The sequence below is a fragment of the Equus quagga genome, chromosome 4 (assembly GCF_021613505.1).
Source record: "Equus quagga isolate Etosha38 chromosome 4, UCLA_HA_Equagga_1.0, whole genome shotgun sequence".
Taxonomy (NCBI): Eukaryota; Metazoa; Chordata; class Mammalia; order Perissodactyla; family Equidae; genus Equus; species Equus quagga.
The window spans coordinates 64230610-64252532 of NC_060270.1; the positions used below are offsets into that span (position 1 = coordinate 64230610).

Consider the following 21923-nt stretch of genomic DNA (forward strand, 5'->3'; position numbering starts at 1 on the left):
AACCCTTTATTACTACTAACAGTAAGACTGCTGAGTGAAGTTTGATTTCTTCACTGTTCTTTTTGTCCTCAGACTAGGTCCCACTAAGCAGTGTGGGAATGTGTTCAAGTGGGAAAGTCAGTTGAAGTGATTCTTTTCTCTGTGGGATAGATAGTAACGTTTTCTTTTTCCTGATTTAAATTCACGTTTCCAAAACGTAAACATATAAAAAGCTGTAAAATGAGGAGTATCGCTCTCATCTCTGTTCCACAGATACCAATGTCCCATGCTGCTGTCGTTTTGCTTTCTGAGGTAACCTGTGATTCATTTTTTGGTTATCTTTCAAGTGTGTTTACTATTACTTAATGTATAGTTAGGATTATTTGTTTAAATATTTTAATTTTAGAGTTTGCTTTTTGATTTCACTTTTTTAAGCATGTGAAATATCAATTTTGCTTAAAAGTCAAATCTGTATGAAAAGATGGACTCATGAGTCCCCTGTCCCCTCCCAAGTTGCCATCTGCTCTCAGTAGGTCACCATTTAGTATCCTCTGATGTGCCTTCTTGGAGTTTCTTTTTATGAGAGTAAGTATACACACAGATAAACACATTTTCCTTGTTTCCACTTCTTTCTTACAGAAAATACAGCAGATAATATTTATATATACTGCTTCATACCTTCCATTTCTCTCAATATATCTTGCAGATGACTCCAAATCAGTACGTAGAGATACCTTACTCATTCTTTTTTTTTGGCTGCGTGGTACCCCAGCTTATGGATGTACTGATGGACATTTTGGCATATGCTATTGCATGTTTGTGATGGTATACCTTCAAGGTACATTTGTGGAAGTGGGAGTGCTAGGTCAAAGAGTAGATGCCTTAATTTCCTCACATAGAAAAATGGCGATAATATTACCTACTTCAGAGATCATTATAGGGAGTATCTCTGTTAATATATGTAAAGCACTTAAAACATGCCTGGCACGTAATGTGCATTATATAAATCAACATGGTGTTTTTCATTAGAATAAATGAAAATCAAAGACTGCTATAGTCCATGCTTTCAAAAACACTTAAAAACGTATCTAAATATTCAATATAAATATTCTTTTTTGGGGTTATTTTGTGTGAGCTGGACCTCTTAAAATATGAGCACATTAAAGTTTGAATTGAGGAGACCCTTTCCTGGTGATTCTCTTGGCATTCTTCTTTGTTACAAGGATCTTCAAAACTATTCCCATAATTAGCTTCATCCATCCTAAAATTTGTCATTATTTTAATTATGTAAACATGTGTATCTGCGTGTTTTTCATTGTAGATAGTGGGAGTGGGTGGCTTTCATGGCACTGTACTTGGTGACCCATGTTGTCAACTGTTCAAAGTCCAGTCTCTGAGAGTAGGCTCTCTCTTCAGTGAGTCCCACCAAGTTCCATAGTTGCATCTGTAGCCAGGCTTCAGCTTTCCTTTGAACTCCGAGGATGTGCTGTGGAGTTCTGTTTCTACAGAAGGAAAACCCTCCTTTAATTCAGTTTGTAAACTTTATTCACCAGTATCCCACTGGCTCTGATTTTAAAGCATTTTGAAAGACGATCTTGCTTGTGATGAGACAGTTTCTTCGTTTGGACACATGAAAGTCCCCGTCATGTTTTCACCTTTACTTTCCATGTTTTCTTCTTCCTAATTCGTATTCACATAGTTCCAAAATAGAAAAGCACGAAAGGGAATGCAATAAGAAGTATCTGTCTCCTCTGTCCCTGTCTACCCAGCTCCTGTGCCCCTTTCCCTTTGCCTTGCCAAAGTAACTTCATAATGGCTCTTTGAGTAATCTTCCAGTGTTTCTTAAATAATTCACATGCAAGTCTTACTTTTATACTTTTTTACCCAAAATGTTATTTAATTCACATATATATATATTCCCCCCCCCCCCCCCGCCCACCCCCGAGGAAAGTTCGCCCTGAGCTAACATCTGTTGTCAATCTTCTTCTTTTTGTATGTGAGCTGCCACGACAGCATGGCCACTAACAGACAATTGCTGTAGGTCTGTGCCTGGGAACCGAACCCGTGCCACCGAAGCAGAGCACCCTGACCTTAACCATTAGGCCCCTTGGGCCTATATTCCTCTTTACTCTGTTTTTAATGTAACAACGTATATTGAAAGCTATCCATTTTAGTACATACAGAGTTTCATTATTCTCTTAGTCGCAATATAGTGATCCATTGTATAAATGGATTTGAGGTTGTTTCCAGTACTTTACTGTTATAAATAATATTGCAGTGAATAACCTTATACTTACATCATTATGCATGTGTGCAAGAATATCTATAGGATAAATTCCCAAAAGTGATCAAGGGTATATTTGATTGTAATTTTGATACCTGCTATCTAATTGCCTTCCTTAGCATTTAGACCAATTTATACTCCCTACAGAATGTTTAAAAGTGCCTATTTCCTTACAGCTTGAACAACAGAGTATGCTGTCAGTATTTTGGATTTTTTGCCAATCTGATAGGTGAACAATGATATCTCATATATCATATTTTGTATTTTAAATTGCATTCCTCTTTCTATGAGCTAGAGTGAGGATCTTTTCTTTGTTCAGGGGCCATTTGTGTTTTCTTTTTAGCAAACCAGCTATTCATATCCTTTGCCTGTTTTTATTAGGCTCTTTTTCTCATTGATTTCTAGGACTCTTAGTATATGAAGATCTTTCCTCGTAGTGTGTTTTGCTCTGTAGGAGGTTTGCTCATTTGTTCACCAAGTCAAATTTATTGATCTTTCATAGCTTTTGGATTTTGAAAGCTTTTAATAGTTAGAAAGCTCTCCCTCACTTCAAGGTTGTAAAAGGATTCTATCTTTTCTTCATGTAGTTTTTTATTTTCTGTCATCTTCATCATTTTTGTATTTATTCTGGTATACTGTGTGAGATATGGATCCAATTTGATTTTTTCCAAATGGCTACATAGTCTTCCCAACTTCATTTATTCAGTAGTCCGTTCTCCCCACTCTGACTTGAGATGCCAACTTTGTTATTCTGTCAAGTTTTCTTGCCATTGTTTCTTGCAATTTCAGTAGCTTGCTGCATGTTAATTTGACCTGCTGTCTGTGTTGATATCCCTTTCGATCATTAGGCAGTTATAACTAACTTTCTGTCATCTGGTAAGGAATGATATAAAATTGGGGGGAGAGTCAGTGCTTCAAGGGTTACAGGTTAAGCTGCTATTAATCAAGGTTGTCTGTAATCTTCCCTCATAATGATGAGACCCTTAGTGTGTATCTTCAGCTTTGTCCACAAAATGAAGTGTTCATTATAATAATGCTTACTGGAGATTGTCATAGAGTGTTGATTAATTGTATCAAGGACACTGAGAATGACTAGGGATTAATTTATTCAGTTCGTAGTACACATTGATACCTTTTAAAATGAGGCTTACAGCAGTTTCAGGAGAGAAACTCAGTGGGCCATTTACTTCATTTGTGCAACTGTGGACTTCACAGACCTATGAAAAAATAACTGTGCTATAGCACAAGATACTAAATGGCCTTGACTGCCTGCATTGTGTCTGGAGACAAGTTGTAAGTCATAATGTCTTTTCTTTCTTTTCAGTCGGCCAACTTTGTCTATCCAGCATCCACCATCTGCAGCAATTAGTATTCAGCGTCCTGCCCAGTCACGTGATGTGACAACAAGAATCACGCTGCCATCTCACCCTGCCTTAGGGACACCAAAACAGCAGCTTCATACCATGGCTCAGGTAAAACAAGAGGTGAATACTCTGTGGGTTAAAAACCAGAATTGTGCAAAACTTGCTAAGAACCTGGCAATCTTGAAGGCAGTGATTGCTTTTAAACTGGATCGAGCGGGCAGTGTTCTTGTTTCTAATCCTGGGTTGTGGGTTCCCCCACAGAAAACTATCTTCAGTACAGGCACACCAGTGGCTGCAGCAACAGTAGCACCTATCTTGGCAACCAACACCATTCCTTCAGCAACCACGGCCGGTAAGTTGGCAACCCTGCTCCTCCTGCCAGGGAAGAATGAGGCATAAGTGGTGGGTTAATTTTTCACATCTCAGCTTCAGTCAGAGAGAAAGATTAGGCTAGAAAAATTCTCTTAACTTTCCCCAAGAGCTTTTCTCATGTTTTTGAGAATCTGTAATGTATGCTGAGAGGCCATTGTTAAAGAATTTCCTTTTCTCTCCCGTTTCAGGATCTGTGTCACACACGCAAGCTCCCACGAGTACAATTGTTACCATGACAATGCCCTCACATTCATCCCATGCTACTGCTGTGACCACCTCAAACATCCCTGTCGGTAAGTGTCGTGCGACCTTCAGACGGAAGCTTCAAAGGAATTGCTCAGCCCCTCCCGCCAAGGCTTCAGATAGACGGCTAGTACTGATTTGTTGTTGTTGTTGTTGATTTTCAAAGCAGCCCTGAATTTAACTTTTAATATTATTTGTCATACAGATTTGGCATTGATGGTAGAGTGTAAAAGGATAACAGTCTCTGAGAGCTCAAAGTAAACTTTGACTCTACTTTTGACTTCCTCCTTCATCAAACTTTGCGTCTTTTATGTGTACCTTTTAAAGAAATAAGTTCACTTTACTGACATAGTTAGACATGAGCTACAGAGAAAGCAAGAAAGAAGCAAAGATGTGGAATGAAGAGAACTTGCACACTGATAGAGTGTTCAGGAAAAATTGCTGTGTGATTCAGCAGTGGGCGAGCGCTACACCTTGCATCCTTCACCCTGGTTCTCATCTGAGTGCTGCCCGACGTACTGCATGGCCACCCCAGAATTTCTTCCAGGCTTTGTTTAGTCCCCTTTTAAATATGTGTGTACTTTGAATATTAAAAAATTTTTGAACACTTACTGGCAACCAAACGTCAGTCCTCGCGAGCAGGGATTGGCAGACCGTTTCCATGGGGCCAGATAGGAAGTGTTCTAGGCTCTGCAGGCCTTGTAGGTCTGTGCCGCAGCAACTCAGCTGTGGATGAGACGTAAACAAATAAGCGTGGCCATGGTTCAGGAAGACTTTTTATGGACACAGAAATTTGAATTTCATGTAGTTTTCATGTGTGATGAAATAACTTTTAAAAATTTTTTTCCCCAACCATTTAAAAGTGTGAACCATTCTCAGTTCACGGATCATACAGAAACAGGCATCAGGCAGGGTTTGGCCAGCAGGCTGCAGGTGGCTGATGCCTGTCCTAGCGGCTGATATGTCACTGTCACAGCTTCCAAAGAGAGACTGTGGCCTGTGAGGCACAGCACTGTTCTCTCTCTTTTTTTTTTTAAATTTTTTTTAAAGATTTTATTTGTCCTTTTTCTCCCCAAAGCCCCCCAGTACATAGTTGTATATTTTTAGTTGTGGGTCCTTTTAATTGTGGCATGTGGGAGGCTGTCTCAGCATGGCTTGGTGAGCGGTGCCATGTCCGTGCCCAGGATTCGAACCGGTGAAACCCTGGGCCGCCGAAGTGGAACATGCAAACTTAACCACTCGGCCATGGGGCCAGCCCCTGCACTGCTCTCTCTAACCCACAAGCCATGGGTCTGAGTTGCTAGTGTTACCTTGGCCCTGGTTCTCCGATGGTGAGCGTGTCATATTGCTGTTCTCCACTCCCAGAGATAGGGGAAAGCTGCTATATTTTTGATAGACTGTACTTTTAGAAGTAAGACTGCTTTTTGAGAGGGCACACTGATAGACTTTACTGTCAGAAATCTGGTGAGCAGACGTGGAAGTGCGGCTTCCCCCCTGCCGTGTCCTGGTGCTTAGGTGGTCCCTCCCTCCCTGCTTCCTTCCTTCGCATGCGAGATGGGCTGCGGCTTCATAGCCCTCTCAGCGAACTTCGAGGACGCTGTTCCAGAACAATGGTAGGACCCAGGAAACCCTTACTCCTGGTTTAGGTAACCAGGCCATCCAGCCCTTAAGTTGACACCAAGCCCCCAGAGCACTTTGAGAGAACGCTGCTGCTGGGTCTTTCTCACATTAGTGTGCACTATGGCCTGACGTGGGAGAAACCAGACTTCTCTCATACCCCTCTGAATTTAATTTTGCTTCTGTGAAAAGAAGTTAGTTTGTGTGTGGGTTTAGCCTTAATGCACTTTGGTTGACAAAGGTCATTGATTTTCTGGCTGTACCCAGCAGTGTCATCAGTTATCCTCAGTGCTGTCACGTCAGTGCCAACCAAGCCCATTCTTTTAATTTTTACAGTGGAGAGTCTCACTAGGGAATCTGTAGCTTTGAAGAAAATTAGACCCGTAAAAAGGGGGCAGTGTACCCTACAGGTGCTCTCTGGTTTCATCTCGAACCCTCTGTGAAGAATTATTTGGACATTAGTTCTTGTTAGTGTCACTGTACCTTCCTAAAAGATCACACTGTGGAAGTAAACGCACTAAAAGTACCGGGAGATGGAAATATGTTCGTTCGTTTGCTAAAACTGCTAACTTTTTACCTCTCCCAAGTTACTGGATTCTATGTCTCCCCAGCTCATTCTTTTAATTTTAATCATTTACGGAATTCTAGATATGAAAATCATTTGACAGAGGTGTACAAACAGATTTAACATCCGCTGCTTACTCTGATGGGTTTCGTTGGGTTCCATCAGGCTCAGGCTCTAGTTTTGTTTTCCTCTTTTCTAGCAGCCCAGATATTTCTTTGTTACATCATAATAGGATCCGTGTACAAAGATATCTCAGTTGAGAAGGGAAATCTGATGTTAACCCTAGAGTGTTGGTTTTCACTTGGAGTATGGAGATACATTAAAATCACCTAAGTCGCTTTTTCCAAGTGGCACTTGCTTTCTCCAGGTGAGGTTAGATATTGCATTCAGCCAGTTACTGATAGGAATGTGCTGGGTCAGGGGAAAAAAGCCTCATTAACCACGAGCGTAGAGTTTTCACCTCAAATGAATGCTCATTTCCAATAGAGTACCATCCTTATTTTTCTCCGTGCTCTGGCCCATACACGACAGTGGTCGAAGCATTATAAAAAGCAGAGTCAGATGAGCACAGCATTCAGAAAACAGAGATTATTTTTGGAGATAACATCATAGCCAACTTATGATCTCTACATTATATTTTTCCTTAAGTTTTATGTATTTTTAATAATTGAGAATGTGTGGCATTTTTAATTCGAAAAAAATTAAAGGTATAAATCCATGGGTGTGTGTTTGGTTACCAGCCACTGGTTAGTTACTCTGTCAAATGACAGCTGCATTCCTATTGAAAGCATTATTTTCTCCTACTTTTTATGGGCACAGTGAAAAAATAAGGCTTAGTTCCTTTCCACTCAGCACCTCCTCTAATGATTACTGATGGAAAATGTGTCATGCAGCTTCTCTCTGTGTTAGCCAATAGATGCCATCGTCAGTGGTTGGATTGGGCAGCCTAGCTGTCATCCTGAGGAAACTTCTCTGGCTGCCTCCCTCGGGAAATAACTGGGCCTCGGGGTGGGCTTGTCTTCACTGCGCTGCACTTTGGGGAACACGGTGGCGTCTTCCTAGTCTCCAGTGTTTATGTGCCTGTCACTGGTGTAACTTGGGTCTTTACACAGATGGAAGCTGTCCCGGTGTCTCTGAGGTCACAGCTGTTCTTTCCAAGTTCCCAAGCGTAGAGTTGACGGACAGGTCTGTAACAATAGTGAAGTATGTCCCAGTTCAGCTCTAACTTCTAAACAAAATTTGATTGTAAATTGTAGAGGAACGCAACTTTGAGCCTCAGATTAATTTGGAAACTCTGGTTGTTTTGATTTTGCTATAAATGTTATGCAGAATCACAGGACATAGGAAATTAAGCGATTATCTAGAGAAGAACGCCTCCTCAGAGATGAGGAAGCTGAAACTTGGACATTAAAATGATCAACTCATTACCGATTAGCTACATATTACTAATTAGTTATGGACCCTGGAGTAGGAGCTAAGGTCTTTGCCATTTGTGTATTCAAATTTTTGTAGAAAATTTTTTTTTAATTAAAAACTTTTCTCCTTTTTAAGGAAAGGTCTCCAGTACGCTTGGTTAGGGAAAAAGGGCTTGGCTGCTGCTGTTTTTGTTGAAGTGTTAATGTTGAACTCTGCTTTGACGAATAAGAGTGTGAACATGTCCGTGAATTATTGGGTTGAGATAATTCAGTTGAACCTTACATTCTCATCTTTCATTTTTTATTTTGATTAAAAACTTAGGATTCTTGTTACTGTATGCATTCTTAAGATTGTTGCTGGCCAAGAATGTTTTGGCATGCCAGTAAAAGCATATGAGCAATGGGTAACTGGATTTTACTCTTTATAGCCAAGGTGGTGCCTCAGCAGATCACACACACTTCTCCGCGCATCCAGCCTGACTACCCCGCAGAGCGGAGCAGCCTGATTCCCATTTCAGGACATCGGGCCTCTCCAAATCCTGTGGCCATGGAGACCCGAAGTGACAACAGGTAGGAGCGAAGGTGCCAGCCACACTGCCCCATTGTGTCATAGTTGTTTTGATTTTTCAATAAAACAAAATGTCCCACAAATGTGGCATGTATTTATTTATTCTTATTTTCAAATTTTCCCCAGAAATAATACAGTATGTAATTTCCTTTTTAGTTTTATGAAAATGTGCTGTATTTATTAAGCCGTTCTCCTTTAGATGGTTGTTCTCCTAGTAACCATTTTTTTGTTTTGTGTGTTTCTCTGTTTGAGTCGTTGCCAGAACGAGGGTTGCAGCATCATGGCTCTTTATCCCTGAGTGCCTCCATTTTTATCATCAAAGAACCAAAACATTCTCTTGCTTAACCACAGTGCAGTTATCTGAAATGAGTCCTCTTCCATACACTGACACTTCGCAAGAGTATACCTAGGCCAGTTGTGTTTGTAGCACGTTCTTCAATTTGGGCTTCTCAGATCGTTTGCTCATACTTGGATTTAGCTTATGTGTTTTTGGAGCAATTACCACTTAGGCAATATGTTCTTCTCACTGTTACTACATCAGAGAGCTCATGCTATCCTTTTGTCCCGTTATTAGTTACGTCAACATGAATTACTAGGTGAAGGTGATGTTTGCCAGATTTTTCTACTGTAAAGGTACATTTTTCTCCTTTGTACATAACTAATCTGTGGAAATACTCTGAGACTATAGATATCCTGTTCCCCGATTAACTTCCATTTAATAGTTTGAGCGTGACGATTCTTGGCCGAATCAATTGATGGTTGCAATATAATGATTGCAAACAATGACTTTTTCTAACATTCCTCCCACATTTTTTAGTTGGCATTCTGATGAAAAGAAATTTTCTCTGTGCCCATTTATTTTATTATTTTTTAAAATCAGCATAGGCTCCTGGATTTTGTTTTATTCATTATTAATAGTCCATTACTGGCATCTGTTTTGGTGGTCAAATTGTCTCTGGGTTGGTCCTGGACAGCCTCTTCAGACTAGTTCCTGTGGGTTTTGCCATTCCTGGTTACCCTAGCCCATCCTTACTTCCCACCACAACAAGATCCTCCAGGCTCCTCCTGAACATTGTCTTTCTGAGCCCTGGAACCTCCCATTTCTTCAAGGAGCCCCATTCCTTTTCATCATTTAGAAGTGAAGGTCTCTTCGATGTTCCTGGATTGTCGTTTCTTCTAGGCCGTTTGAGCGGGCGGAGCTGTGGAGTATATAGCATTTTAAAAGTCCTTGAGTACATGCTGATACCTTTAGTTTAACCCCATTACCTCCCCCATTCCGTATCTGTGTCTCCCTTCTTCCATAGCAAGGACCTGGTACATTGCACATGAAGTAAGTAACTTCAGACTTGGAGCATCTTAAAATGTTCTTGTTTGATTATTACGGTATATAGGAATACTTACAGGTTTTAATATATTCATCTCATGTCAATCCACCTTGCTGAATACAACTATTAGCTTTTAAAGTTTGTAGATTCTCTTAGATTTCCTCTTGGATTTTATTTCATCCACAAATAAAAACAGTTTTTTGAGACATGAGGGGGTTTTTTCATTTCTGTTTTGTATGCCTATGTTTTTCTTTTTTTTTCTTAAAGATTGGCACCTGGGCTAACAACTGTTGCCAGTCTTCCTTTTTTTTTTTTTTTAAGGATTGGCACCTGAGCTAACAACTGTTGCCAATCTTTTTTTTTTTTTTTTTTTCCTGCTTTATCTTCCCAAACCCACCTTGTACACAGTTGTATATCTTAGTTGCAGGTCCTTCTAGTTGTGGGTTGTGGGACGCGGCCTCAATGTGGCCTGACGAGCGGTGCCATGTCGGTGCCCAGGATCCAAACCCTGGGCCGCCGGAGTGGAGCAAGCAAACTTAACCACTCAGCCACGGAGCCAGCCCCTGCCTATGTTTTTCTTAATGTTGGCTAGAGTTTCCACTGTGATGTTGAATAGATGCAGAGATAGTGCGCATCCTTATCTTATTCCTGACCTGAATGGGAACTCTTCTGAAATTTCCTTATAGATAAGGTACTATTGGTAGGTACTATTTTCACTTTGAGGAACAAAGTTTCTTTCTATCCCTGTTTCCTTAGGCATTTATATCAAGACTAAGTGTTGAGTGCTGTTAAATTTTTTTTTTTGTATATCTTTTGCGAAGTTTCAAATGACTGTTCTCTTTTCATTTTTATAAAACATTAATAGAAATTCTGATACTGAATCAATTCTGTCTTTCTGTGATAAACCTTATTTTATCATGAGGTATTTAGTTTTACATAGTACTTAATTATTTAGGAATTTCTGTGTCAGTGTAGAGAGTGACATCATTTATAATCTTTTCTCATACTCTCCCTGTCTGGTTTTGGTATCAAGCCTATGTTAAGCTCCTTTTAAAAAATGTTAGATCCCTTTTCTTCTTTTTCTGGTCTCTTAATCAGTCTGTATAAGTTTGAGATTATCTGTTTTATGTGTGTTTGATAAAATTTGCCAGTAAAAACAATCTGAGCTTTAGTCTTTCAAGTGGAATTGAGTAGGGAAGAACTTTGATTACTGAGTTTTTTGGAGTCAGTTTTGGTTAATTATTATTCTATATATTTTTTTGTTTATTGGCAATAGTTAGTTATAGTATCCATTTATCTTTTAAAACATTATTCTCTCTAGAGCTGTCCTTTGATCTAGTAGTTTGTTTGGGGCACAATTTGGGAAATGGTGGTATGGCAGAGTATAAAGGGGATCTAGCAGATAGGATCATTTGAAGGTAAAGAAGAAAATAGACCATTTTGGTTCGTATTATCTGTTTCATCTGTAGACCGTCTGTTCCTGTTCAGTTCCAGTACTTTTTGCCAACGTACCCACCTTCTGCGTACCCACTGGCTGCGCACACTTACACCCCAATCACCAGCTCTGTGTCCACCATCCGACAGTATCCAGGTATGAGTGCCACTGTTAAAATGACTTTTAACATTTTAGTTTTTGCAAGCATTAACATAGAAATTGATCAGTGAGTTTTCTGGTATGGATTTAGTTACTCCAGCTTCTATTTTCAGATTAGGCTAAAATTTGAAGCTTTGAGGTTTTAAATCGTCTCTGTGACCTGTAAAAGGTTTGTTACTTATTAGTGATATTTGCATGATTTTATCCTACCCTGAGGATAATTACGTTAACAATTTTTGTTACACCTTAAAATGATAGTACGGTTAAGACAAATACAGCTATATTCTTTTGGGGCTTCTGTTGTACTGTGGGATATCTATTGTATTTTGAATATGAGTCCAATTACACTCACCATCTTTACTGGTAAATGTTCTCATTGTCAATCCAGAAAAAACAATACTTAAACCTCAGAGTTTGTATAATCTTTTCCTGTGGGACCCTCAGCTCACTTTAGGAAAAAGAAAGCCAGATTGTCCAGATTGTGGATCTTACCCTTGTGCTGTGCCATTCAGGACTGCTGCGAAGGCCACATGTGGTCATTGAGCACTTGAAAGGGGACCTGACGCAAGTGAAGAAGTGAATTTTTGTATTAATTAAAATTAGAGGAGTTTCTAATATGTTTGGAACAACTTAGGAATGTGAAACTAGTTTTCAAGAATTGTAGATTTTGTGGAATCAAAATACAAATAAAATATTTCTGATAGAAATTTAGTATCTGAATTGAGATGTGCTTTAAGAGTAAAATATACCCTGAATTTTGAAGACATACTATGGAAAAAAGAATGTAAAATATCTTATTGAAAGTTTTCATAGTAATTACATTTTGAAATGATAATAATTTATATATATTGGATTAAACAAAATATATCATTGGGACTGGCCCTGTGGCCGAGTGGTTAAGTTCGCACGCTCCACTGCGGCGGCCCAGGGTTTTACTGGTTCAAATCCTGGGTGCAGACATGGCACCGCTCATCAGGCCATGCTGAGGCAACATCCCACATGCCACAGCTAGAAGAACCCACAACTAAAAATACATAACTATGTACCAGGGGCTTTGGGAGAAAAAGGAAAAATAAAATCTTAAAAAAAAAAAAAAATATATATATATATATATATATATACACATGATTAAAATTAATTTGGCCTGCCTCTTTTTACTTTATTAATGTGGCTACTGGAAAATTTAAGATTGCACATATGACTTATATTTCCATTGGGCAGTTCTGGTCTAAAACTTTGAGACACTGTAAGGTATTTAAATAGTTTTGAAAACAGATTCCTCCATGTCTGCATTGGTTTGCTGTTGTTATTTTCCACAATGCTTTCCCCAGGTTTTATTTTAACTTTTTCCTTTAATGTGGAAAAATAGCTGAAATGTGCTGAATTTTCTGTCATGTTTTACTGTACATCAAAGGTATAACATCTTTTTAAAGGAAATTCATCATGGTGTTTTTTATTTTCAATCTTATAAAGATAAAACCATGTTTGATTGATTGTTGCCAAAAGTAGGGTGCAAAAAGTATCATAGAATCATGTTGACAGTTAGGAAGTAAATCTCATGCGTGTGTGAGTATGTGTGTGAGATTAAGCTTATTGCTGACAGTTTTTGAGTCTCTCTGTCAGTAACAGCACTTAACCTACAGGTTCCTTCTTCTGCTACCTGGGCGAGTTGATACTTGTGTAACAATGCAGTCATTTTGTAACCCATGACCAATATGTATTTCTCTGAATGCTAGCCAGCTGAAAAGTACATGCGGAATCTCTCTTGAGCCAGAACCATCTATGCAGACGTTATCATTTTATGTAAACATTTATTGTACAAATCCATCCTATGAGCACTGTCAGAAGTGTTGGGGATTCTGCCAGTCGTCTGTTTCTCTACACTGTTTTTCCAAGTTCCCTCTTTCACTACTACGGTAGCCCTGATGGATACTAACACAGAAAAATGAATAGTACAATCAACAAGACTGTTTCTTCCAGTGCAGTGCTGTCATTCTTGGTGCAAATGAGACGTACTGCATTATTTTTCAGACATTTGAATCTATACATGAATGGACATGACTGAAGGAATGATTTATTATCCAGATTACAGGGTCCTATTTTTAAGCATTGTGGATTCAGTGGCTCATTTTAAATTATTTTAAAGCAGATGTTTTTCAAATCAAGAAGAGGACAGGAAATTTGTATATAATAGGCTCTGATCTTGCCAAATGTGGGGTTACTCTAATACATAGTTTATGATAGATTAGACCAGTTGTCATGGTCTCTGGTTGCTTATAAAGGTGGACTCTTGGTCCATTAGTTATTAGTTAAATATAAATACGAATATATAATTATGAGTAATATGCATAACTTACATAGTAAGTTGCAGGTAATTGATCTCAAATTGTTCCTGAAATTTCACTTGCTTCGGAGATGTTTCCCATTTCATTCATTCATTTATTCATTCATACATTTATTAATTCCGCAAATACTTATTGAAACCCTCCTATATGTAAGGTCCTGTGCTGGGCTTTATTTTTAAAATTGACTCTTAAACAGATCTTACTTTCAACCAGCTTGGAGTCTGGTAGGGAGATAGGACATGGAGATTACCAGAGGGAATGTGCTAAGTCTCAGAAAACGCTTGGGCAAAGGCGTGCTGCTGCTGAGGTGAGAGCTTCCTCCACTTGAGAGGGTGTGCGGTCAGGAAGGCTTTCCTAAAGGAAGTGACGTGGGGAGAGCATCTCGGAACGGATAGGACAGAGCTGTGGTGCGATGGGAGAGGAGCACATCCTGTCTGTGATGAAGCATCAGCACAGCGTGTGTGCTCAGAGCAGGCTCTGGCTCAGCAGGAGCATAGCGTGAGTGAGGGTACGAAGCATGGAGTGAGACAGACTGATCTTGAAAAGGCTTGGAGTGGCGACTCGCCTGCATGTTCTGCAGCAGGCAGACGGCCAAAAACTTACTAAACAGAAAAGGCAGAGGCACGCTTCTCAGGAAGAAACTAATAATGCCCTGGGGGTTATTTATTTATTTTACGACAAAGGAAGAATTGCAATGTGGCAGTGACTATAAATTTACATGTACTAACTTTTCACTCTACTTTTATCATTCATAATAGTAACTTACCTTTTTATTTTAACCTCTATATGGTTTATAAAACTTTTTCAGCTACATCGTTTTTTTTTACTTGAGTCATAATTGACATATCATTATATTAGTTTCAGTTGCACAACTTAATGATGTAATATTTGTATATATTGCAAAATGATCACCACAATAGGTCTAATTAACATTTGTCACCATGCATAGAAAATTTTTTTTCTTTTGATGAGAACTTTCAAGATCTACTCTTTTAGCAACTTTCAAACATGCAATACAGTATTATTAGCTATAATCACCACGCTGTAGTTACATCTCCATGACTTGTTTATTTTATACCTGGAAGTTTGTACCTTTTGATCCCCTTCGCCCATGTTTCCCACCCCCAACCCCCTGCCTCTGGCAGCCACCAATCTGTTCTCTGTATCTGTAAATTCAGTTTGTTTTGGGGTTTTTTTAGATTCTACAAAGAAGTGAGATCATACAGTATTTGTCTTTGTCTGGCTTATTTTGCTTAGCATAATGCCCTCAAGATCCATCTATGTTGTCACAAATGATACGGTTTCCTTCTTTTTTATGGCTGAATAATATTCCAGTGTGTGTATGCTGTTATGTTATGTGCTATGTGACATGTATAAATATATATAACATTTTCTTATAATGTAATGTTTTTTATATATATATATATATAAAAATATAATATTTTCTTTATCTATTTGTCCATTAATGGACACTTAGGTTGTTTCCGTATCTTGCCTGTTGTAAATAAAGCTGTAGTGAACGTAATTGTGCATGTATCTTTTTCTGGATTCTTGTGATGACTGAAGAGAGAAGTCTTTTGTATTTGTCTTCTTTCCACAAATAGTGATAAATCCCTTCTTTTTTGTTGCTTCCTAGGAATGCTTTTGTTTTCAGTTTTGCTGTTGTTGAGTTTTGTTTTTATACACAGTAGATGATATATTTACCTGATAGAAAAAAGAAAACTTACTTGTTCTCTCTCTTCAGTGGATATACGGAATTTAAAGCTCATAACTACTGTATCTCAGAAATGCCTCTGGTAGTGGTTCTATCAATTAAAGGAAAGATTCTTGACCTGGGAGCCACGGATGTATCTCAGAACTTTTAATTATTTAGCATAGTTGCCTGGCTCACATTTGGAATTTAATAGATGATTGCTTTTTTCTTATTTTAATGCTATTTTTGTAATCTGCGTAAAGATCCGTATCAAGTTGGTAGGAAGTGAAAGGGGAAAAATCCCTAAAAATCCCTATATAGAGAGTTTTATGTAGTACCTTTTTTTTTTTTTTTTTTAAAGATTTTATTTTTTTCCTTTTTCTCCCCAAACCCCCCCCGGTACATAGTTGTATATTCTCAGCTGTGGGTCCTTCTAGTCGTGGCATGCGGGACGCTGCCTCAGCGTGGTTTGATGAGCAGTGCCGTGTCCGCGCCCAGGACCCGAACCAACGAAACACTGGGCCGCCTGCAGCAGAGCGCGCGAACCCAACCACTCGGCCACGGGGCCAGCCCCTGTAGTACCTTTTTTTAAAAATGAGGATTTAGATCTTGCACAATGGGAAAAATTCTGTTTTCGTTTTAGAATTTTTCTCCTTTTGTGGACTGTCTCTAATCAGAGCTAACATTCTTGTAGTCACTTTTTGCATCATTTTTAGTTTCAGCTCAGGCTCCAAACTCTGCCATCACAGCTCAGACTGGTGTTGGGGTGGCATCTACAGTCCACCTAAACCCCATGCAGTTGATGACAGTGGATGCATCTCATGCTCGACATATCCAAGGGATCCAGCCAGCACCCATCAGTACACAGGGGATACAGCCAGCTCCCATCGGGACACCAGGAATACAGCCAGCACCAATTGGCACACAGGGAATTCACTCAGCAACCCCAATCAGCACCCAAGGACTTCAGCCTGCACCAGTGGGTACTCAGCAGCCTCAACCTGAGGGAAAGGCTTCAGGTAATTTTTGTTTTTTGCATGGAAGTTGGTGTGGAGGAAAGAGATACACTGGATGTAAATCCTGATTCTGCTCCTGGCTGGTTTTGTGGTCTCAGGTAATTTCTCTAGGCCTTAATTTCCTCTTTGTAACATGAGTTTCCTAGAACTTGGATGTCAGGATCATTGTAACCGTTAGAAATTAGATACATAAACAGCCTGTATGCATTTGCACATGATGAGAAGCATTCTATAAAGAGCTCTTAGTGGAGAAAGCAAATTCACCTTATAATGGTAGTGTTCTCATTCTTTTAAGATTTCCTTTGGAGTTGTGTATGAAACTGTAAAATTAGATAGACTGGAATGTTAGTACCATTATTAGGGATTGAGAGGCAGTGGGTGGTATTTTGCAAAAACTGTAGAAGAACATTTCTTGAAGTACGTTATGTACTTTATGTATCTTATCTCATTTATTAGTAATTACGGTTATAGAGCAAAGAAAGATGGATACTGATCATGCATCAGTAGACTTAATAACTTCTCTCACTTTGCCGTCTACTTTGAGACAGATGAATATTGTGTTCCTATCCCCTGTCTTCTTGAAACTGGACAGTCATAACATGGGACCTCTAATTCTGGTGGTCTGATCCTTTTTGTTTGTCTTGTGTGACATTTTAGTAATGTTTCTTCCATTTCCCTCTCTCCATCATTCTTTCCTTTCCCCTCCCTGTCCCCCAGCAGTGGTGTTGGCAGATGGAGCCACGATTGTAGCCAACCCTATCAGCAATCCATTCAGTGCTGCTCCAGCAGCAACAACCGTGGTGCAGACCCACAGCCAGAGTGCTAGCACCAATGCTCCAGCCCAGGGCTCATCCCCCCGGCCGAGTATACTCCGGAAGAAACCTGCCGCAGATGGGTGAGTAGACCCAGTAGTGCCAGATGACACCTCTAGTTCTAGATATAGTTGGCATAAACAGTAGGCACTCATCCAGCGCTGCTAGCAAGCTCTAATCTCTCATCTTCTGTAGAGTTTTTGAATTTCCTCCAAAATAACTTGCTCACAGGGTTGGGCAGAAGAGCCTCACCAAGCTCAGACTGAAGGATGTAGAGAATCCCTGAGCAGTGGGGTGTCAGTTTATACGCCTCTCTTGCATACTGCTTTAGGAGCGCTCTGTAATTGCGGGAGTTTAATCCTAGAACCACTACGGTGGCTTGTAAAGAACTCTTCAGGCTTGTCTAAGTAATCACATTAACGTCTACTGTATATTTTTTCCTCATCATCCAACATGAATTGTTGTTCAGGGCAAGCAATTTCCCAAGTATATTAAGGTCATATTTAGTATCAAATAGTGTTCTGTGTTGCCATATAAGCTTCTGAGTTGGTGGGTCATGGGCAGGAAACTGTGTGAAACGCTATGGAACACAGACTAGAGTGTTTGTCTTTTAAGGGCAAGTCGCTTCATGGTGGAGTAGCCTTATCACTGAAAATGCAAGGCAAAGCTTGTAATTAAGATGACAGATTGAACATGCACTTCTAAATTTCTTTTCCTCACCAAACCCTACAGAATTTTTAGTAAAGAGGCTTTTTAAAAGTAAAAAAAGATTAGAAATGCACAAGGAGGATAGGGAGAGGAGAAGACACAACAGCAACAAAACTTTGAAGCTGGAAAGCAGGCAAGTGGCCACTCAGTCAGCTGTGAGAAAGCCGAATGTGAACTCTGTAAAGGAAATCGTTGAGCACCATCCTCATTTAAATTGCTGCATCTTCAAAAGGATGAGGGACAGGAAGAACTGAGAGTAAGAAGAGGTGGGGCTGAAATCTGTGTGAGGAGCTGCTGGAGCCCTGTGCCCCCTTCCCGCCCCACATGTGGGTGCACTGCCCTCCCCAATCCCAGCAGGCACCTGCAGGTTTCACCTCTGCACAGGGCCCTGGGATCAGCCGGCACAGCGGAGGCCTTGAGTATTTTGCCAGAAGCAGATTAAGTGACCAAGCATTTATGAAGTGCTGAGACTTCCCAGTCCACTTCTCCCCTCCACTTCTCCCTTTTGGCTGACAGAATCCTGGCAGTTGAACTTAACTCTGTAGACAGAAAGTGAGAAGAGGATTCTGCTCTCCTGGGATCCATCTGTCCCAAGGGAAAGATCTACAGATACCAGCACTAAGGGTTCCCTGAGGACGGGGATCGGATCAGCCTGCAGTGAACCTTGAAGTCCACGAGGCTTTCACAAGCTCAGAGCTTCCAGCCGGCTTTTTAGTACCCCTCCTCCTAATCATGAACATACAACCACGGATAAGCAGGTGTCTGAGGGGGCTTCTAACAGTGCAAGAGAGAAACCACGGGAAACGTACAGAAACAAGCAGCTTGGAAGATGCAGAAGCTAGGCAAGGAGAAGCAAACTGAAAACAAACAGTTACAGCAAATGAACAGAGACCAAACTGTCAATGCTGTCTTCAAAGAACAATAGAAAGAATTGCATCCACGAAACAGGAAGGCAATGCTACATAAGAGGAACTCTCAGAGACCAAAAGTGTGTGTTCTGAAATTGAAAATATGATAGCAGAAATGGAAAATTCAGTAGAAGAGTTGTTAAAGTTGAAGAAATCTCTCAAAAGTAAAGCAAAAAGACAGAGAGAAAATAGAAGAGAAAAGATAAGAATATTAAGGAACCAGTTCAGGAGATCCTGCCTCCAAGTCGTGGGGCTTCAGCGAGACAGAGCAGAGAGAAGGCGGGAGGGCGGTCACTTAGAGATCATTCACAGACAACTTCCAAAACTGAAGGGCACTTTTTTCCTGATTTAAAGAACCATGAAATGCTCAGCACAGTAGGTGCAATGGACACAAACAAACCGGCACCAAGGTAAAATATTTTGAAATTTCACAACACTGGAGACAAAAGGATCTGCCCCCTTCTCGCACACTTTGCCACCTCCCAAAGACCCTTCTGCTGTGCCCTCTGCAATTCCTAGTCTGTCCTCATCAGATTCCCCTGTGTTCTTACCTCTTCTTTGAGAACACCTTCTTGCATTATCTGGAACTGGCTCTTTCTTGGGGTCTGGACTTCCACTGCAGTCTCTCCAAACTTTTGGCTGTCTCTGCTCCCGTCTGTCCTGTCACTGGGCCTGGAGGTAGGATCGATGTCCCTTCATGCCTCACTGCCCCTTTGAGGCCATTGATCTTCAGAAGCACTTGATCTGTATTTAGATTTCATAAAATTTGCAGTTGAAGAAGTCGTTTCACATAGCCAGGTTATTCCAGACACACTGAAAAAATTTCCAATGACTGAATCAAATGTCAGTTTTTAAATTCAAGTTAATTTAAATGAAATACTGTTAAATTTTGCTCCTTTGTTGCACTTGCCACCTTTCAAGTCCTAGGAGCCCCATGTGGCTAGTGGCCGTCTTGTTGGACCCAGCAGCTCTAGAGGCTTGATGAAATGCAGGTGTGATTTTGGGGGGTATGTTTGTATGTTCAGAAGGTTCAGGATTTCTGGCTGTCTTTCTGTCTTGAACATAAACAAATGATTTCATAGCTCTCTGGCCTCTCAGCTGCTTGGATGCTTCCCCTCCCTCAGCAGTACACATCCATAAGCCTTGCCCTCCTCAGCACAGGAGTTCAGCGTGCCTGCCTTGCCCTCTTTTTCTATAGTGCTCCAGTGTCCCCCAGCCCACCATCTGTCTTTCTGCCTCACTGGCCGCAGTACTGTACCTCCAATAATACCCAACTGGGAGCCTTCCTTCCATTGACCCTTCCACCTTTTCATTTTTCCTCACTGCCTTTCATGGCCTCTTTCTGTACTCTCTGATTCACGCTCTCTGGTCCCTTGCAATCATTTCCTTGCATTCAGCCTCAACTTGCTTTCCCTCCTATTCACTTTGTCAAAACCAGAGTTAAATCCAACTTTCTGCTTAATTGGTATTGTGCATGCATAGGTACAGCAGATTGTGAAGGGAAAACACCATGTTGACTGGATTTGCTTAAGCTCACAAACCTGCACTAGGATCTTACAGTGGACCAATGCAGTACACTTTCCTAAACCAGCCTTCTGGAACTATTTTACGTCTGCTCCACTCAAAACTTCCACATCTCCTCTCCTGTATTCACTATTAGCTGCCTACTTTCTTGAAAAAATGGAAACAAACAGCAGAGAACTTCCACAAACTCTAGCTGTCACGTCTCCTTACCTGCCAGCATCTGTCCCCATCTGCCTTCCCGTCTCCCACTGTTGGGGCACTCTTAGAGCCTCTCTCGCCACCTCAGCAGCGCTGCTCTAGCTCCCCGCCCTCTCCTGCTTAAGCAGGTTTTTCTTGCTAGTGGATCATTCACATAACAAGTATAAATATGCTGCATTGCTTCCATCTTAAAACAAAAATTCTTTTATTGAGTCACTTTGCTCCAAGTGTCTACCTCATTTTTTGCTCCTCTTTGCAAAGAAAATAAACGAGTTGTCTATATTTACTAACTCCAATTCTTTCAGTATTTTCATTGAAGTATAGAAAAGTGCACAGATAACGTATGTTCAGCCTAATGAGTTAGCACAAAGTGAACACAACGTCCAACCACTGTGTGGGTCAAGAAACAGGACATCACTAGCCCTTTCTCCCAAAAGTGACTAAATAGTTTTTCTTTTGATCCTATAGATTTATTTTGCCTCTTCTTGAGCTTAGAATCACATTCTATACATTTTTTGGTATGCATCCATCTGCCTTCACTTGGTTTTGATGTTTTAGATATTTGATGATATTAAGGGCTTATTATATATTTTTTAATGTATCTCTCTCAATAGGCACATGCTGAAATATGTACAAATGAAATGACATTATTGCATGTTATTGTAGTTTTCTTATTGCTGTATAAATTGTCATTGTATAACAGTACCATGGTTTATCCGTGGATATTTGGGTTTTGGTTTGGGGCCATAATGTTATCCTGAGGATATCCTAGGAGAGGATTTGCTGGGTTATGGGCTGTGCTTATGTTCAAGTCTAGCAGGTAATGACAACAGCTATTCCAAGTGCTTACACCGAGCCACACTCACCAGCAGTGAGGGTCATTGCATTCCTCATTGTCAACACTTATTATTGGCAGTCTTTTTAAGTTTGGTCATTCTGTGGGTTTATAGTGGTTTATCATTAGTTTTTTGTGTATTTTTTGTTTTGGGGGTTAAGTAGGGAGTTGGTCTTACTGTTTTGTTTATTTCTTACTTTTTATTATGGGAAAGTTTAGATATAATACAGTTTTAAACATATGAATGTGTACCCATCATCCAACTTCAGTTATCAACTTACCAGCTCAGGGCCGATTTTGTGTTATCTATATGCCTAGCCACCCCCTTCCACCCTATTATTTTGAAGCAAATCCCAGACAACACATCATTTCATTTGTATATATTTCAGCATGTGTCTGTTGAGACTCCTTAATATCATCAAATATCTAGTCATTGTTCAAATTTCCAGTGGTCTCAAATGTCACAAATTTTGTTTTATATTCTTTCTTTGAATCAGTATTGTAAGAAGGTGCCCACATTTTGATTAGTAGGTAGGTCTCTTAAGACTCTTCTAATAT

General features: G+C 40.1%; 1 protein-coding gene and 1 long non-coding RNA gene across 9 annotated transcripts in view; one reads left to right on the forward strand and one right to left on the reverse strand.

Moving 5' to 3' along the window:
- Positions 1-21923, forward strand: part of SAP130 (Sin3A associated protein 130) — a 72619-nt gene that overhangs the window by 20919 nt on the left and 29777 nt on the right. For 4 of the 5 annotated variants that reach the window (XM_046658737.1, XM_046658738.1, XM_046658736.1 and 1 more), the window contains exons 8-14: positions 3588-3735; positions 3889-3979; positions 4188-4292; positions 8268-8409; positions 11202-11323; positions 16081-16383; positions 17098-17275. In XM_046658737.1, the coding sequence (XP_046514693.1) occupies positions 3588-3735; positions 3889-3979; positions 4188-4292; positions 8268-8409; positions 11202-11323; positions 16081-16383; positions 17098-17275 (1089 nt within the window). The remainder of the gene's footprint in view (positions 1-3587; positions 3736-3888; positions 3980-4187; positions 4293-8267; positions 8410-11201; positions 11324-16080; positions 16384-17097; positions 17276-21923) is intronic. The other variant, XM_046658735.1, reaches the window with a different exon arrangement.
- On the reverse strand, positions 3915-20912 carry LOC124238136 (uncharacterized). 4 transcript variants are annotated; one of them, XR_006888248.1, is made up of 5 exons: positions 20543-20912; positions 19360-19552; positions 11819-11885; positions 4855-4968; positions 3915-4002 (listed from the first exon to the last, which is right to left on the reverse strand). It is a non-coding gene; the product is annotated as an uncharacterized LOC124238136 (long non-coding RNA). The 4 variants fall into 4 exon arrangements; XR_006888247.1 differs by having other exon boundaries at positions 19360-19621; XR_006888246.1 differs by having other exon boundaries at positions 19360-20912.